Source organism: Malania oleifera, chromosome 4 (genome assembly GCF_029873635.1).
Source record: "Malania oleifera isolate guangnan ecotype guangnan chromosome 4, ASM2987363v1, whole genome shotgun sequence".
NCBI classification, from domain to species: Eukaryota; Viridiplantae; Streptophyta; class Magnoliopsida; order Santalales; family Ximeniaceae; genus Malania; species Malania oleifera.
The window spans coordinates 3,702,303-3,722,571 of NC_080420.1; the positions used below are offsets into that span (position 1 = coordinate 3,702,303).

The window sequence follows — 20,269 nt, forward strand, 5'->3', positions numbered from 1 at the left end:
TCCCTTACTAACATTTATATTTCTTGTATACTAACATTTACATTTCCTGCACCCTAACTTTTACTTATTTGCATACTAACCCTCTTAATTTCTTGTATACTAACATTTATTTATTTGTACTCTAACATTTACTTTCCAGCACCCTTTTAATTTCTTGTATACTAACATTTATTTACTTGTACACTAACTTGCATACTAACTCATGTTAACTTGTATACTAATACTTGTATATTATCCCCTTTACACACATTTATGCAGACACATCTTACACATGTTGTTTACACACATTTATGCACACACATTTTACGCATGTTCTTTACACACGTTCATACATACATTAACACTCATAATCATACACACTTTGCATGCCCACACATATCATATGCATGTCCATTCACATACCTGAATACACATAACTCACGCGGAAGGCAACGCGTGTTGACTTGAGATGGTCTCGACCAAGACCCTAAACTGGTTTTCCCTGGACCAGTCAATGTTTGACCGGTTCACTCCCCTCGAACCAATTGGAACCGATTTTCTTCATTTTATTTATTTAGCATCATTTCAATGTTTGAAAAGTTCACAAAAATCCACAAAAATGTTAGAAAAATCACAAAATTTTTAGAAAACTCCAAAAAAATATTTTCAAACTTTGACTTCCATGGTTTTTGTCTTAATTTTATTTGTGCTATTTTAAGATTCGGGAAAAATATTGAAAAATTACAAAAACCATAAAAAATGTTTTCACACTTAGAAAAAATCACAAAAAATATTTTTTTAGGCCCAAAAAATCATTTTCATCTTGAATAAATTCCAAAAACCTCTCGGAATATTACTTTTCACTTAGAAACTTGTATAAAGATTTCAAACCCCAGGAGTGTATTTTCATAAACTATTTTCTCGATTTTCCATCCCGATGATTGCAAAGGGAGGCATTGAGCTTTTAAGAGTACGGTATGCCCCGGTTATGAGGGAACACCTATATAATATCTGTTTTGTGCATTTTCTTTGATTTTTGAAAGGGAGTAATTTTATAAGACTTATTAAATTTATTTTGGGATAATTTTCGATTAATTTGGTACCGTTCTTAAGAACGGGCGCGTATGAGGTGCTAATACCCTCCCCTCACATAACTATACTCCCGAACCCAACTCTGGCAACGCAAACCGATTCTACCCCTAATGGGGTAATAATCAAGTGTTCTAACCGACAATGGTTATAGGACTATATGCAGAGATAATTCTGACGGCAAATGGGTATAGTTCATCACCCACACGTGTAGGAAGATGTGGTTGTCCGAGTCTAATCGAAGCAATAAAGGGCATTCGCTCCAACACCCAAACTTATAGAAGGAACAAAGGTCCTCCTTGTAGACACCCCATTTTTTCCCAAGTCTAATATAACAAAAGTTGTTATTATTATTATTTCTATTATCTTTATTATTATTTTTACTATTATTATAATTTTTTTATTATCTTACTTTATAATTATTACTTTATTATTATTACTATTATCATTATTATTATTATTATTATTATTAATTACTTTTACATATTATTTTATTATTTCTATTGTAATTATCATTATCTTATTAATTATTATTTTACCACTACTATTATTATTACAATTATAATTATTATTATAAATATTTACCATTACTATTATTATTATCTTAATTATTACTTTATTATTATTATTATTATTATTATTATTTAGTATAATAAACAAAATAAAAATGAGAAAAAAGAAGAAAAGGGTAAGAGAGGGGGGCGGAAACCTAGAGTTCCTCTCCCTATTATTATTAATATTTACCATTACTATTATTATTATCTTAATTATTACTTTTTTATTATTATTATTATTATTATTATTATTATTATTATTATAAACAAAATAAAAATGAGAAAAAAGAAGAAAAGGGTGGGAGAGGGGGGCGGAAACCCTAGGGTTCCTCTGCCCCCCCTGTTCTATAAAATCACTACTCACACACCCAAGGAAGCACAGCACCCGGTGGCAAGAAAACAGCTAAAAAAAAAGAAAAAGCCCAAGCTCCCATTTTTATTCTCTTCTCAGATCTGGCGCACTGAAAACCCTCCCTCTGTCTTCCCTCTCTCTCTCGGCTCCCCTAGACCTCCCTCGGTCTCTCCCTCTGCTCTCTGCCATTCTCCATGTTCCGGCCACCACTCCGAGCAGCACCGAGCACACAGCGGCGGTCGAGACTCTTGCAACACCCCTCTCTCTCCCGGAGGACTTCCTCTGTTCCAGCCACGCACCAGCAAGCCCGCAGGACTTCCTCTATTCCAGCCATGCACCAGCAAGCCCGCAGGACCTACCCTGTTCTCCTATCGCCCCTCAGAACTCCAGCCACTGCGAGCACCAGCAGCGTACCAGCTTCGGCACCTTCGCTGCTCACGGCCACGACCCCACCACCGGCCATCTTCCCACTGGCCAGCAGCAATACACTCCACAACCAGTCCCTCCGGCAGCACCCTGCGGTAAGTTTTCTGGTGAACTTCTCTTGCATGCGAACACACTCACACACATGCACGTTTCAGCTTGCTCTGCCATGCTCTGTTACTTAAATTCCAAGTTTTTCTTCTGTTCCTTTGTTCCTTTCTTCAGTTCACTGTGCATATCAAATAAATATTTGGTATTGCTGTAAAAATTGATTTTTTTTCTTTTTATAATGTTTGTTTTACAGTTAATCTTCATGTTAATATTTGTACTTTATTTTCTTATCATTGCATAAGTTTTATTGTGGAAACTTGTCTCAATATTCAAAGTTTAAATTTTTCTTTTTTTTAGATATATAATATTGTTTGGGGCATTTTTATTAGTATTTATGTTTATATTTTTACGTAGGGTTTTATGGTCCGATACACTTTGTACTTATCATAGGGAGTATATTATGAGAGTCTTCCTTTTATTTTTGTCCATGATAGAATTTCTGATATTGTTACATATATTTATATAACCCATATTGTTATTTATTCATTATATAAAATTTTAATTATTATTATGTATACGGTTGTCATATTTAATGTTTATAGTGTGGTTACATTTAATTTGATATGTGATTAGTTTATGATTATTCTCGTTATTGGTTCAATTATTCATTGTGCGAGTTCGTGTTTTGTTGGTTAATATCTTTAGCATGAATTAGGAGTTGTCACCTTCATTTTCATCCCTGCACATAATGATAAACATTAATTGGATTATTATCTAGGTGTATATCTTTTATTGTGAATGTTCATAATTGTTACCATAAGATTTTTAATGAGTATTACCTATATTTAGCAAAAATGGCAATTGAATTCTTATTATTGTGGTAGGTTTTTTCTTTTAAACATTATTCCGTAGCTCGTCAATATCAATCACGTAAATATTTTGGCAAGTTTGTATTTACTAACCTAGGGTTTTAGGTAATTAAATATTTAGTGGTAATTTAATATTTTAAGTAATGATACATATTTAGTATCCTCGGGTTTTAGATAATTATATATTTAGCAGTAATGTAATATTTTAAGTAATGATACATATTTAGTAACTTAAGGTTTTAGGTAATTATATATTAATATTTTAAGTAATGATATATATTTAGCAACTTAGGGCTTTAGGTAATTATATATTTAGTAATTTAAGTATTTTGAGTAACATTATATATATTTAGTAATATAACATTTTAAGTAATACTATGTATTTATGATTATGATACTTTTAGTATGTCAATATATAAGGTATTATTTATTATGGTAAGTTAGTTTGGTATTTTAGCTCATGACATATATTTAGTTTTGTGGTATGGTGGTGTGTTTAGAATATTAGTAATTATCATGTATCTATATCTAGTATTTTGTATTGTGCTAGTTTTAGTTTATTATTATATATATATATATATATATATATATATATATTGATTGGTATGTAGTGTGACATTATGATTATTATTATTATTATTATAATTATTATTATTATTATTATTATTATTTTTACCTTTACTATCAAGTCAAAATTATTACATTTATTATTCAAAACATCCCATACTAGTATTTTCCTACTAAAAATTCTATACAATTTCCAAAATTTGGGAGTGTATTTTATTAAATATTTTTGATTTTTTATCCCTATGATTTTAATGTTAGGGTATGAGTTTTCAGGTTTCATGTACCTTTAGTTCTGAGGGAATATATATAGTACATATATTTTTGTATGATTCACTTATTTATTTATTTATTTATTTATATTGCATGTATATTTGTAAATCTACTAATAGTGGAGTAATATGAAAGACTTTTTAAATTAACTTAGGGATAATTCCAAATTAGTTAGATACCATTCGTAAGAACAGGCGTGTAGGGGGTGCTTGTACCTTCCCTTCGCGTAACCAAACTCCCGACCCCAGCTCTGGTAACGTAGACCCACTCTACCCTTAACGGGGTTGTAATCATGTGTTATAACCACACTAAAAGGTTAGTGCGACTCTAATATTCCTATTTTTCTTGAAAATATTAAACCCCATTTTTTATTTCGCCACCCTGGGGCACCCGCGCCCCGGGACGTCGCGACACTCCTAATGACTATAAGTGCCCTCGACCAACACCACGCATCTCTCTGTATAGCCAGACAATTGAGACACTACCCTAGTTGTGCCTAGATATCCTGTCCAAGTCCCTAAGGAGAGGTAGGAATCAACGAGGCATAGCAATACAACTAATTGGCGAACAACAAGTCGAAGATGAGGTGCAAGATGTACGTTTGGGTGTATTGTATCATCTACTCTTCTGATGGATCATCTCCAAGGCTCAATAAATCGTTGTCCAGTAGCATCATCAATAGTGAGGAGCCATACCTTTCACTCTGACCTAGTAGGGGTTTGCATCCAAGGAGCTCTGGTAGAGCAGAGGCCACTTTTGGTGTATGGTGGTGGTAATTGCGTCCTTGTCAATTGATCATTTGAAGATCATTGCGACATCTTGTAACATCATTGTTACCTCACCGTAGGGGAAGTGAAATGTGTGAGTGTCTAATGTCCAATGCTCGAGAAGTGCACTGATTAGATGGTAGTCTAGGAAGATGTACCAAATCTAGTAAAGTGGGTAAAAACTCGCTCGACGAATCCACGAAATGATCCTAGAATCGGCATGCTAGTTCCTCACTAAAGTCTTTGCACACTAACAACCTTTAAATGTATCAGAATGATCATCTTTCCACACCCTGTGAGAGGGATGGAGTGCCCCCAACATGAGTATCTAAGGATTGATCGAACTGGGATCCATGTTGTCGAAAGATATGCACAAATTTACATATAATTAGTTAAAGAAGACTACAAAGTATTTCTTCAAAGTTCACAAAACTTTGGATCATTGCAGCTGGTAAGGAAACCTTAAAACACTAACTCTTCAAATCCATACCTTGGCGGTGGTCTAATAGTGCGTCTCGATCTTTGTATAGGAACATTGTCGACTTGCTAGTTCCCCAAGTTAGAACACCTTGCAACCAAATGACCAAGATTATTATCGTTGCCCTGAGCTTCTAACTCCACCTACACAACATGTTCATCTTTACTCCAGTTTTCTGTCTCTTGTTTTTGTTCATCACATTCTTGAGTACGCTTCACCATAACTTTCTCATTGAAAACTACTTCTCCACTGATCACAGCCTTATTTGCCACTAGATCCCACAACTTGAACCCCTTTACACCCTTTTGATATCCCAAAAAGATGCAACATCTAGACTTTGCGTAAAACTTCAATCTCTCCTCACTAGAGACGTGAGCATAGGCTGGACAACTGAATTATTTCAATCTAGAGTAGTTTACTATATTTCCCGTTCATACATCTTCTGCCACTTTCCCCTCTAGTGATGCCCTCAGTGATCGGTTTACCAAGAAATAAGTCATACTAACTACCTCAGTCCAGAAGTTCTTCGGTAGCCCTGCATTAAGCTTGAGATATTGAGCTTTTTCAGTTAGAGTTCGGTTCATCCTTTTGGCCACACCATTTTGTTGAGGTGTCCGATGAACAATGAAATGTCTTTTAATGGCCTGCTGCTCACAAAACTCCATGAACCTAGAATCAACTTACTCGGTGCCATTATCTGACCTAAGACATTTGATTCTCCTCCCCGTCTGGTTTTCCACTTCAGATTTCCACAACTTAAACCTAGCAAACGTATTAGACTTGTGCTGCATGAAGTATACCCAGACTTTCCGTGAGTAATCATTAATAAAACTCATGTAATAAACATGTCCACCTCTTGATGCTACTCTAACCAAACCCCAAACATCGGAATGCACATCGTCAAGAATACCTTTCGTCTTGTGAATAATTGATTTGAATTTTGCCTTGTTTTGTTTCCCGAACACAAATCTTGCAAAAATACAACTTACATGTTTTCATACCTTTCAAGAGTTTCCTCTTATGAAGTTCTTTCATACCATATTCCTCCATATGCCCAAGACGCATATGTCACAAGATGGTTTCATCATATTCAACATCTATGGCTATAGCTCCACCTACAACAATAGTTTGTGAATATTCCCATCTAGCTTTTACCGTTTCATCACCGTTAGATTATCTTTCCATACTTTCATAACCCACATTCAGACTTATAATTGAAACCATTACAATCCAAGGTGCCAAGTGAAATTAGACTCTTTCATAACACCGGTGTGTGTCTTGCATTACTCAAGGTTCTCATAGCACCATCAAACATTTTAATTTTAACATTTCCAATGTCAATGATCTTACAAGAAACACTATTACACATAAGAACTGAACTTGAATTTACCAACTTGCAAGTGCTGAACCACTCCTTGTTTGGAGTCATATGGTAAGAACATGCCGAGTCTAAAATCCATGAGTGCGTAAGGTGATCCGACCCTAACAAAACTGAAAGTTCATCATCATCACTACAAACTGAATTTTCTTCTTAAACCACATTCGTTGATTTTGAAGTTCCTTTATGTTTTTCAGCATTTCCTTTTTTCTAATTTGGATACTCCGGTTTAATGTGCCCTTTTTACCGCACTTATAACACCAGATATCCTTTTTTTTCTTGGATTTAGTACGAGATTTTTGACTCGATCCACTTTTGAATTTTCCTTTCCCATGCTCATTGTTACCTTTCACCACAAGTCCTTCTCCATGTGAGTTTTTATCACAGATTTTTAGCCTTTGATGAAAACCCAACAAGGCACTTGTCACCTCTTCTAAATTTAGAGTCTCATACTCCTATTTAAGAGTGGTAACCAAATTTTCATAAGTATGAGTTGCTGGCAAGGAATTTAGTAACATCAAAGACTTATCATCTTCTTCAAACTTAACATCAACATGCATTAAATCACTTATGATTTGATTAAATGCATTGATGTATTGTTTTAAGTTCGAACCATCAATCATCTTAAGCCACTAAAGACGATGCTAAGAAATAGTTTATTAGAAAGTGATTTGGATATGTACAGACTTTCAAGCTTTTGCCACACAGCTGCTGGAGAATCCTCCTCCATCACATGATAGAGCACTTCATCGGCAAAAACAGAAACATATTGTGGAAACAACCTTTGTCTCCAATTCTCTCCAATTTGCCTCATCCATACCTTCTGGTTGAGTACTATACAAGGCCTTCACCATCCCTTGCTGCATAAACAAATCCTTCACTCTCCTCTACCATAAGCCAAAGTTTCTGGTTCCATCAAATTTGACAACGTCAAACTTTACAGAAGAAGAACCCAATGTCATGACAACGACTCTATTACCAATTGTTGTGAAAAGAGTATGTGATTGCACAAAGAAATTTATAAACGCAGCAAACAATGAAGCACCAAAATATAATTCACACGCAGTATATCTGAAAGCAACAAGAATCAACACAAAAATATACGTGGTTCGGCAAAGTCCACATCCATGGGAGCAATCAACAAAGGTTTTACTATGAAACTTGAAGTACACAATACAATGGATACAATGATCTCTTCTTTTGCACAATATGCCCAGAATGACATATTTAACAACCCCACGGAGGCTTCCCTCCAAATATCCAACCGTCCCAACGTTCATATTCAAAATTTGAATTCTTCCTCGCAGCCCCGAGAGCAATTGTCGATGAAAAGGGTTAATTCGTCGATGATTGTTAGTCCGGCCGTCAACGAATGATGCCTTTTCATCGACGACTCCTGAATGTCTGAACTTTTATCTGCTCTCGGTATCTCTAGTCATTGACGAATGAGACCTTTTCATCTTCGAATTTTGAATGTCTAAATTTTATATGCTCTCGGTATCTCCATTTGTCGACAAATGAGGCTCATTCGTTGATGAAGGCCTGCTGCAAAGCATCAAAGACTTCACCACATCTGCTTTTCTTTCTTTATTTATGAACTCCACCAAGTATAATAGGCACAAAACACAACAAAAACTTATAATCTCATGCCTAGCATACATCATTTTCTTTCTTTGTATTTGTAATAGCAAATGTGGGTACCATTCCCTGACTCCATCACTTGTTGAGACGCCTCCCGCACGAGCATTGTTGTATTGTGCAACATAGTAGAATATTATGTGTATAATGGTAGTTATTGATAAACTACAAATTCCCTTAAGGATGATATTCAAGCATTCAACAAGATTAGTAGTCATGTTTCTGTACCTTCAACCATCGTCGTATGACTGCATCCACATTTGAAGGGGATCTCCTTAATAAAAGCATTCATGGGTGGTCCACTTTCACTTAATATCCTTTCCATCAAATTATTAAATTTCATTACTTGATATTCCTTTCCATCTATCTCAACCAACAACTTCAACACAATATTTTGCACCCTTTTATTGAAATTACTAACGATATGTTGCAAGCAGAGTCTATGGTCTGCATGAGGTGAATGCCAGTCAACATTGTGACAAACGACACTAGGGGCGTCTATATGATATAAGGCATAAATCATCGTGATCGATGATTTCATTCCGAATGCATTGGAGGAAACAAAACCATGTCGAGTGACTATTTTCCTTAACTACTGTGAATACTACAATAAATATTTGCTAGTTTGCATAAAGGGGTTGTTGCGATTAGTAATTTTTCTCTGTATTTTTCATATAAGTGCATCTTGTCTACACAAAGAACCGAAGGATAGTGACGAAATCCCTCAATTGAGGTTATAAATGACCAAAAAACATATGTCAACACAGTTGAGTTATCAACATGAGGAATATCTCTCCATACCCTTTTCACCTTTGTCCAAAGATTTGACTCACACATAGCATACATCCACTTTAACAGTATTTGATATGAAAGATACCAATCCTTAAAAATTCATGCAATTGTTTACTGCTTCCTATATCATAACTTTCTTTACAATATGTACTGATATTGATACTTTGATCTCATACATTCTTGTAAAGTGGCAATTGAAGTGCTAGCATTACTCTTGATAATTTTCGTTACTTTTTTTGTAATTAAGGATGACTTTAATTGTGGGCAGTCTTGCAAAAGAGTCTTATTGATGTAGGTGTCGGGGTTTATGTACTATGTAATTTCAAACAATTCGTGATTTATGCATCGGGCAGGCATGCAACCTCTAAGCGCAACCGGATTTCGTGTTGCACCTAATAACCTATGTTGTTGGGCTGAATTTCACGACCTTGTAGTTGTGACGTGGTTGGGCATGGTGAACATGCACGGAGTGTATCAACTCATTCTTCATGTAAAAAATCAGACCCTTACAAAATTTTGAAAAACCATCCTATCGAGTGCTCTCAAGAGAACTCTCAAATTGAGTTCTGATATCACTAACTATGACGTTGACTATGTAGGTTATTGGCAGCACTTCGCATACCTGTCTCTTTCCTTGAGCTGTGTTCTAAGGAGACAAGATAACTTCTTAACACTCAATCACATAATCATATGGACCACCTACCTTGTTCAACCCCTTTTTTGCTTCTTCAAACTCCTCCTCCAAATCTTCTTCTTCCTCTAATTTAGGGTTACCTTTAACGTTGACTCGCATAGGTTCCACAAAGTAAACCCTCCTCTCGTTCATTATAATTGATGGAACAGTTTGAAAGTCTGGTATCAACATACATGCATTGAAACTTTGGGCAACTCTATACTCAATTGATGTTCGGAGTTCGTCATGATAATTGTAGGTAGCATTGTACCCATGTAATTTTTTTTTGTTTGGTGGGAAGTCCATTAACAAAAAATATAGCTAAAATGACATCGCAAGCACGTCATTCAAATCAAGAGTTGCCGTTAGTTGTCGTCACTTGTGAAAGGTGATCACACAACCTATCCGTTTCAGTAGTATCAAAATCAGGATATAATTTATGCGAAAAATATGTCTCTCTGTGCACAGTTGAACCTCTTCCCGTACTTCTATTTAAATAGATGCATTTTATAAAAATTTCAACCATAAACATGTCAAAACAATAACTTTATATGTCTAATGCAATTAAAGCATCTAAATAATCTTTTATAGATGCATCCACATACACTAGACTTCCATTGCCCCCTTGTTGCAAATATTTGAAATCAAATCTAAATTATATTCATTCCAATTAATGCATAATTTTTCATATATGTTCTCTTTAAAACGTTCTAACTTCGTCCTCCTTCTAATTCGAGTTGCTTTTATTGGCCCTTTACTGTTCTCAATACTAATTGATTCATGTATAATTTTTCTAACGACGTATAATAACATTATAATTTTGTTAGCAGATGAACTTGATCCCAAACTTAAATTTTAGTATTGAACCTTAGTGGACTATGATTTTATGCAATAGATTCTTTTGTTTGAAATCCTTACTTTTAAGTACCAACCTAATGATAAATATATTCCTATTATATTTTAAAATTTAAATTCACTATAACTTATTAACTATAATACACACTAATTATTGCAACTTAGTTTATAATATTCACCCAACTATGTTATTAATTTTTTTTCAAAAAACCAAAAATTAATTGCAACTTAATGGTTATTCAATTTCAAAAAATTAATAATTCTCGCTTGTAATGATAAATTTTTCATAAATTTTAAAATAACTTCAATTTAATATATATCTAAATAACGTTGTAATTTCAAATCAAAGAAAAATGTTTATAATATTCACTCAACTAATGTTATTATTATTTTTTTTCACAAAACCAAAAATTAATTGCAACTTAGTGGTTATTTTAATTTCACAAAAAATTATTTTTTTAACAACCTCTTTTGTTCCAATAATTTCAACTGAAATATAATACCATAATATATGAATTTTGAAATCAAATTAAGTTATTTTAGAAAAATTTATGTTATTATTATTTTCTCACGTACCAATAAAACTTTCAAAAGATTAGTGTAACTAATTATTGGTTCAAATAAAGTTCTTAAATATTTTAACTAAAATATTATTATTTATGCTTTTTTAACAACACAAAAATTAACTTCAACTCAACTTTATTTCTAAAAAAATTTCAACAAAAAGGAATTTGTAAGTCATTTAAAACTATTATTTTCACAATAATATATGATAAAAGTTATAATAAATAATATTACACTTAAATAATGCAAACTTATGGTAGAATAATGAATATTATTATTAAATAACAATCAAACAAATAAAAATCTAAATCATGCTTAGCATACATAAACCCTAATCATGAAATGTGTTAACACACATAAACTCAAATCATAAAATACATCAATAACAATAAAATTTTATTAATTGTGTTTTTTAATAAAATTTTAACACAATTAATAAAATTTTAATGTTTTCATAAATTTTTTTTCTTATTATGAATTTTTTAAAATACAACTTAAAAATAATAGACCAATAAAATTGTAGAATTTAAAATTTAAACTGAAGAACAACAAATTTTAAATTTTAAATTTTAAAATATGAAAAAATTGAGAATTGAGGATTGATATTTTGAAACTTTTCTCATTCAGAATTATCAGATTAACAAAAATATATTAACTTATTAATTTATTTATTTTTATAATTATGGACAATAATACTAAACCTCATAAAATAATTTCAATTCGCTTTTCAGTTTTCAGGCATCTTTTATTCCTTCCAAAACTCCCTTTTTTACTCCCTCCCGCTCCCTCTCTCCCCGCTCGGTTTCTGCAATTCAAGCGCTCTCTCTGCGCTCGATTCTGCTATTCAAGCAGGTGAAGGTTCGGTTCCCCTCTTTCTTCCCGTTTTAGTTCTGTTGTTTTTGCTTTTTCCCGTTTTAGTTCTGTTATCCGTCGTTCTCGCTTGGTAGATCTGTACTTTTCCCGGTTGTAGGATCGTCGCATTCTACTTTCATGAGTTCTATATCCATTTCTTCCGATTTTCATCATCAATCCATTTTCACGTGATTTGATTATTCTATGACCATTGAAAATCTTAAATTTCAGATTTTGAAACTTTTCATGTTTGCGTTTTAAGTTTCAATCCTGTTCATTCTCTCTCTTACGAGATAAATCCGACGACGTGGGGGCTTCTTCGAGAACTTGAAGTGTATCCAATGAGTTTGTCATGGTGCAATGCTTCAGACGCAGGGCTTGCCGTTAAGATGGAGAAGAACAACTGTGTTTTGGTCACATGATCTTTCGGCTGTTTGTTTTTCTTTTGCGACGCTGGCATTTATATATTTTTTTTCCTTCCTTGTGTTACTGAGTAGTAAACTTTGAAGTTGCAAAAGCAATTGCTTTAATTATTTTTGCCTTTTCCCGTTTTAGTCATTTTATGCCTCGTTCTTGCTTCTCATCGACTTGCTAGATCTGTACTTTTGCTGGTTCTGGGACCGTTTCAGTCTGTTTGATTGTTTTGTGATCACTGAGAATCTTACATCCTTTCGGATTTGAAACTTTTATGCTCTGTATTCTACTTTTCTTGGAAACCTCTCTCCTTTTCCCCCATTCTTTTGACATTTATTTGTTTGTTTTTAATTGCAACATGGTGTTTTGTATAATAACTGTGGCAGATCATCTTGAGATTTGATCGCTTTTGGAAGTGCATCTGACGATAATATATACAAGAATGGGATACATAGGGGCTCATGGTGTTGCTGCGCTGCATAGATACAAGTATAGTGGCGTGGATAATTCTTATCTCGCCAAATATGTGCTAAATCCGTTTTGGAGGCGCAGTGTTAATTTTTTCCCCCTCTGGATGCCGTAAGTCTAACATGAATTGGCTATTTTCTGCTTTAATTTGATGATTACTATCGTGTTTCTGTGTGTGTCTACATTGATACGCATGAAACAACTTTCAAGTATATATTTTTGAATTTCTATCTTGTTTGAAAATTGAGAAATGGTGAAAATACGAGTCCCATAGTGCTGTTATGTTTTTATTTTTGCTTTTTGTGTTTTTTTGGGCTTGGGTTAAATGCTACACAGGCAATAAAATGGAGCTGTGTGAGCTGTCACCAAATGGCTGACAAAGAAGATGCATTTGAACTCCAAACAACTACCACAACACCAAATATGTTATTGGAATTTTGATTGATCATCTTGAAATTTGGAGATTGTCATATTATCCCCTTTATTTCATTTGTTTTTTTGGTGACTGGAAGGATAATTAGGGAAGTTCAATGTGTCGAAGCCCAGATAAAGTGCCTGTTATATGTTATTGATAAAAAATGTAAGCTGTTACACACAATCTCATCTGCTTACTGAAATGTTTTCTCTTTGATGCCTCATCAGGTAATAAATATTACTATATATACACTAATAAGATCTTGTTATTTTCCTTCACTCTCACGCTGAACTTGAGGTGGGAGGCGTTCGCTTAGTTATTACTTGAAAGACCCTTGACTGGGGAATGTAGCGTTTTCCACTTCTTTCACTTGTCTCTTTCATTTTAGTGCTGAGCAAAATAGGGCCATATCTTTCTCTGTTGGGGATCTGAGTGGTCCTTTGTTTTCTTGGAATCTCCATCTTTAGAAGAATTCTTAACAATTGGGAGATGGTGGAGTTGTTTTCTTTATTGAATGGATGTAACATTTTGTTGGGGAGGGATGTTCGCTCTTGGCCATTGGATTAGTCGGGGTTGCATTCATGCAAATCATTTTTTTTAGAATTCTTAGTCCATTCTAACTCTTTGTTTCCACTCTATCCTATTATATGGAAGGCCAAGGCTCCCCCAAACATTATGGCTTTCGCTTGGTTGGTCGTGCTTGATAAGATAAATACTAATAACTTGCTGCAAAATCAGAAGACCTTTGAAGGCTTTCTCCCCCTATGTATGTGTGCTCTGTTACAAGAACTAATGGGAGAGAGTTAGGTATCCCTTACATCAGTGGAAGATTTATTAGCCATTTCTTTTACAGGTTTTGTTAGAGGGAAGGATAGGGCAGCCTTATGGAGTTGTGGCACATTTGCAGTTTTATGGGGGATGTGGATGGAGTGTAACACACGGATTTTATCTGGAAGGAAATTAAATTGGGAGCTGATCTAGGATAAAATTCAGTATTTGGCATCACAGTGGTGTGTTGATTTTGGTTTTTTAGAGGGAATAGTTTCCAGGAGATTCAAAGAGATTGTGGGAACTTGTTGGCTTGTTGATTTTTTTTCTCTTTTTGTAGTTTTTAGTTGTTTTTTCTGGTTTTTCCCAGATTTTTTTGGGAGATGTATCATTCTCCCTTTTTGTAAATTCTTCTCTTAGTAATGAAATTTTCTTTTGCTATAAAAAAATAAATAAAATCATGTTGTATGTTATTAATTTACTAAATCAATCCCAAGCTTAATTGCGTAAAATATTGAATAAAAGTATGGAAACACTCACTCATTTCTAAACATTTTACTTTGGTTTCTTCTTATGAGGTTGGTTTTGTTCACAAGCTGTGGAAATATGTCTTCAAAAAGCCTCATAACCATGCTTCTGATTGAAAGCAGAATCAACTAATTACAATAAAAATCTAGAACATGGAATTAAAAATAGCGTAAACTAAGGCATTTCTCAGCCTTGTCAGAAAAAGTACACCTCTTGAAAGAAGCATAAAAACACAGAACAAAACATTATTTTCTGTTCATCATGTACAATGCAAAGTACAGACCCTAGAACATGGGAAAAAAAAACACAAACCAAAACATTCCCAAATGCAGCCCTGAACGTGATGTTTTGTAAGTTTTTATTTGCTGTTCTATTAATTGGTTGTAAAGAACAACCATTCCTTTTGGAGCCAGACGATGTTATTATTTTTATCCTTGCAGAAATTTTAATTATAGGTTTCATTTGGGTTGTATTTGGAAAACTTTGGCTTTTGAATTGTTACTGTATTCATTATATGTATAATAAACATTAATGGTTTGTGGACCCAAAGTTGGTTATTAATTCTTCCTTTGTAGAAGAGCTAATTTCCATATATTTGAGTTGCATCTAACAGCATGAAAGTGTGAGCTAGAAGTACAGATTTTCAGAAATGTCTATGTGCTGGAACGTCTGTTTTTGTAAATTCATTCCATTCAGAAAAATATATTATGCTTACGCAACTATTTTTCTTTTATTCTTCTCAATTGAGTCTCACATGCTCACTGAATGTTGCTAATTGCTCCTTTCTTTTGTGGCTGCATTTGTGGATGCTTCTGCAGGCCAAACATGGTAATCTTTTGGGACTATTTTATTTTTGTCACATGGAGTAATTGATTTTTATTTTAGGATTGTTTCCTAATAGGCTATCTTATGTCTTCCCCAGATCACGCTAATGGGTTTTATTTTCTTGGTTACATCTGCTTTGCTTGGCTATGTAAGTGGCATATCTTTCAATATTGTTTTATTGATATTCTCCCTATCATGATGTATTGTATATTTTGCCACTTTGAAAATTTAGTTGTGCAACTAATACTGAACTTTTTAGTAACTAAAGCTTTACAATGTCACACGTATAAAAAAAAATACAGTGTTGGTTTTCACTCTGAATTTTGAGTCTTGTCAAGTAAATTGGTGGGATATTATATGCATTATTCTATCTATTATTCAAAAAGTTTGGAAGATTTGAAGATCCTAAAAGTCACTTTTTATATTACTAGAGTCTCATGATTGTGGGAGAAATGAATACTTTAAACTCTGAATATTAGAGCTGCAGAGGCAAATATATTCTTTTTAGGGCCTTGACCTCATCAAATATTTTAGAATTGTTCTTTCTAGCATGTGTATGAATCAATTAAAATAAAAATTATAGTTGCAACATACTTCTAATGCCGATACCTTTTGATTCTCATATTTGGTCTTATAAATACTTGCTTGCTCTCCAGTGTTTAATTACTGGCTCTATCCCTGCATTTAATTAAAGCAGAAGTATACCATGCAGTTAAAATGAGCAGATAACATGTGCAATTTTAAATGGATTGATTACTTTTGCTAAGTTTACATTTTCTTTTGCTATTATAAAATTTGATTTTGTTCATGAATTCCTTTGCTATGAATTGCCAATGTTGTCCAAATAATTGTTCTTTGTTTGACGCGTGTTTTTTCTCAAGTCTGTCACTGTTTGAAATCAGTCCTTGAGTTTTTTATAATTTATTGTTTTTCAGATGTATTCACCTCGCTTGGATGTGGCTCCACCAAGATGGGTTCATTTTGCTCATGGATTACTTCTCTTCTTGTATCAGGTCCTCCCCACTCCCCTCAAAATTTTGCATGCATTCTATTCTTCTGCCTCCTCCATCTTGCTAGTTGTTTTATTTCCCTATTATTTGGCATTTGGATCTTGGATGTTTTCTGCATTTTTTTTATGCTTTCAATGTGATTCTGTTGAAAATTGAATGTTGACCAAAATGGTATTGGAGGACACTGTATATTACCATGTTCTCTTTAGTTAAAGCTTATAGACTGGGCTTTGGAGTATATATTTTAACGGCTTCAATTTGTTACATAAACATGGAGATTTTGTACTTATTACTGCTCACATTATTATTTCTTACATATATAAGTGTTTTATAGTAATAATAAATAAAAATGCCATGGTTAAATATGGGGATAAGTGGGTAATTGGGAATTGGGAGGGACAAAATGGTAAAACAGGGGAGAGGGAATTTTAGTTACGTAATAATAATAATATTAATAACAAAAAAAAAAAAAAACAACAACAAGACACCTGCCTGCACTATGTGGTGGGAACGGAAATACATGACATGAGAAAAGGGATTTAATCAAATGAAATGAGCTTGGTTCATAATACAAATAGTAGTTCTGTAGGCATGAATGAAATGTGAAAAAATTCACATATGAGTGGTGTGTGACTTTTTATTAAAAAATACAAAGAAACCAATGAACGGAGGGCACATACCTGAACACATTGTACTCCTATGATGTCCTGGGCTCTGTTGGGAAAATGAAAATGGCATCTACATCAGGTTTTTTTTTTTTTTTAAAGGAAAGGGGGAAACCATTTTTTTTTTAAAAGACGTGTGGCACACTGGAATGCACCGGATTTTTTTTTTTAATGGAGAAAAGAAAGAAAAAAAGGGAGAAACCATTAAAAGGATAAATTTGAAGCGTGATAACTGATAAGTCGGGGGGGCGATCCAGAATGCACTGGCCTCATTGTTAACTACGTTAGAACTTTTCTTATAAAAAGGGACAAAATAATCTGGAACGCGCCCATCTCACTGTTAAGAATCTGGAATGCAACAGCCTTTGTTTTGTAACTTTTGTTTCCTTTTGTTCTTTGAGGGTGTCTCATCCTCTTTGTAATTCCTTTTTCTTCATGATTTTCTTCTTTTTCTATATAATAAAAAAAATCATGTTGTTTGCGTACTTCGCTGGATGCTGTGTACTCCTCGTTATCTTTCTTTGATATTTTTTCTTACTTCATGCTAGACCTTTGATGCCATTGACGGGAAGCAAGCAAGACGAACTAATTCCTCAAGTCCATTGGGGGAGCTTTTTGATCACGGTGATTTCCCTTTGCCTTTGTTTTCTCTTTCTTTTCTTTGTAATTCATGATTGTTGAATGTAGACGAAATATACTTATTTGGCATTCTCACTATATTGCAGGATGTGATGCGCTTGCTTGTGCGGTATAATTTCTCATCTTTGGTCGTATTGTTATCTGGTCAAACTTATTTTCTTCAAATTTTGTTTATTTTGTTTTTTAGTTTGAATCAATGGCGTTTGGGAGCACTGCCATGTGTGGAAGAGGAAGTTTTTGGTTCTGGGTGGTTTCAGCTGTTCCATTTTATGGTGCAACATGGGAACAGTAAGTCGTCCAAATAGTACTTGTTCATTCTTCTGATAAGTCAATCTATTGATATGCTCAAGCCTAAAAGGAAAATACTGCTAACTTTGAAAATACTGCTAAATTTTATAATTTTTTGTTTTGTTTTTTGGATGTTTTTGGGGTTCAGGTAATGTTGTACTTTATGGTTCATTTTGACATTACAAATTTTGACTTTGTATTTTCCTGGAGTTTGTCATTCAAACTGGCTGTTTTGAGGGAACTGATTTATTTATTTATTTTTTTGGGGGGGGGGGGGGGAGAGGGGGCGTGAACATCCCTCGAAATTCTTCTGTATGTTTCTGATTACTTCTAACTTCAGATCAGGTGAGTGAATATTACAAGCCTGTCCGGAATGCTTCCTTACATGAGTTAGACACAAGCTCTGATCAGGCCTACTAAGGGATTGCCTACTTAATATCAACAAATGAAAAAAAGAAGAGTAGCATAAATTTAGAAAGGGAAACAAGGCCAAGGCCCTGATGGAAGGCCATCATCTATTCTTAAGGCTTTCTAGTTTTATGTCTGATGCACTTGTGAGTTCATTGAAGCAGTGAAAACTTTCTCATTTGCAGTCTTGCAGATGTCTAGCTGTGTCAACCTTTGTTTTTTTCTTCTAACTTTTGTGGTAGTTAACTGATTTTGACATGATGTTAGTCTTGTTTGAGGCTATCTAAACCATTCAATCACTAATACATGATGTGAGCAATCCTGAATAACTGTATATGATATAAATACCCCTCCTCCATTTTCCAACCCCAAAAGAGGGTAGCTACCTTGAGGGTTCTGATTTTTCTGACAACAGTGTTTACTTTCTCATGCTAGTTGATTAAGCATTCTTCATTAACTTTACAAGATGGGCTTTCTCTTGTCTGTCTAAATTGTTTATATGTGAATTAAAATGTTAGGAGCAATGGTTGTAATCTCTTCATGGTACACCCCTGCCACTTCAAGATATTGTAGTAGAAGTTCTCATTGGGGTTGATTGTAGGTTATGCTTATGTTTCGTCATTATGGTAGCAATTTCATTGATATTTTTGTTTTCTTTGATCCAGCTATTTCACCAATACCCTTATTCTCCCGGTGATAAATGGACCAACTGAGGGTCTCATGCTGATATATGTCTGTCACTTTTTTACATGTATTGTTGGTAGGCCCCTTTTACAACCTTAAGCACCAACACATTATTGTCAGCAACTTTATTTAAACTATAATGCATCATCGTTTTCATTTTTTTTTTATCATTGTTATCATTTAGACTTCATGCTGTTTGTTGCTGAAAGTAAGTTGAACTCATGCCTTTTTCAGGGGCTCAGTGGTGGGTTCAACATTTTGGAAAATCTGTGCCCTTTCTGAGCTGGCTTCCATTTATTTATGGTAAGAGCGTTATTGATGTGGCCTATTACTTATAAATGACCACGTTTGGAACCAGATGATTATAAATTTATTGTTAAATCTATCGTATTTTCATATTGTGTGTGTTTATCCAATATTTACTCAAAATAACCTCTTGCTTTTACGGTTTATGTTGATAATTTGCTTCAGCCTACTTGTGGCTGGGACCTACTCTGAAACTTCCCAGACCATATTTCCAATTTCTTAACTTTAATATAAGTGAGCTCAGATATAGGACATGACATGTGTTGCTTTTGTGGGAGGTATCCAATAAGATTATTGTACTATGTGGCTATGCTGTAAGATATATTTCCTTTTTTTTTTTCTGTGATTATTTATTTCTATTGGATGTAATAGTAGCATTGGATTCTGAACATATTTGTGAGCAGTGAGGCTTTTATGGTTAGTGTACTGGAATTGCTTTTGATTCTTTTCTTTTTGTTCATGATTGTATGTCGTCCATGCAACTGCCAAAAAAAAAAAAAAAAAGAAGAAAAGAAAAAGTTCAATTTGTTAACTAGTTACATAACTTACAGTAGGTATTGTCGGAGTAAGGGGAAAAAAGTTAGCTATGTAATTGCACTTGCTTGTGTGCTACCTTCTGATAAAGTTAAGAGTTCTGGATATGGTCCTAAGTCCCAACTCTGAGCATTTCTGCCTTAAGTGACCTTTTGCAGAACCTGCT

The 20,269-nt window shown here is 33.9% G+C and overlaps 1 protein-coding gene across 2 annotated transcripts in view; it reads left to right on the forward strand.

The window, feature by feature from the left end:
• Window positions 1-2,354: 2,354 nt before the first annotated feature.
• Window positions 2,355-20,269, forward strand: part of LOC131154335 (choline/ethanolaminephosphotransferase 1) — a 48,084-nt gene continuing 30,169 nt past the window's right edge. Inside the window, exons 1-10 of one of the 2 annotated variants that reach the window (XM_058107032.1) lie at window positions 2,355-2,495; window positions 12,952-13,144; window positions 15,563-15,572; window positions 15,667-15,717; window positions 16,505-16,582; window positions 17,793-17,868; window positions 17,970-17,992; window positions 18,071-18,171; window positions 19,245-19,339; window positions 19,498-19,566. In XM_058107032.1, the coding sequence (XP_057963015.1) occupies window positions 13,008-13,144; window positions 15,563-15,572; window positions 15,667-15,717; window positions 16,505-16,582; window positions 17,793-17,868; window positions 17,970-17,992; window positions 18,071-18,171; window positions 19,245-19,339; window positions 19,498-19,566 (640 nt within the window). In that variant the 5' untranslated portion in view covers window positions 2,355-2,495; window positions 12,952-13,007. Of the gene's footprint in view, window positions 2,496-12,021; window positions 12,152-12,951; window positions 13,145-15,562; window positions 15,573-15,666; window positions 15,718-16,504; window positions 16,583-17,792; window positions 17,869-17,969; window positions 17,993-18,070; window positions 18,172-19,244; window positions 19,340-19,497; window positions 19,567-20,269 lie in introns of those variants that run through there. The other variant, XM_058107031.1, reaches the window with a different exon arrangement.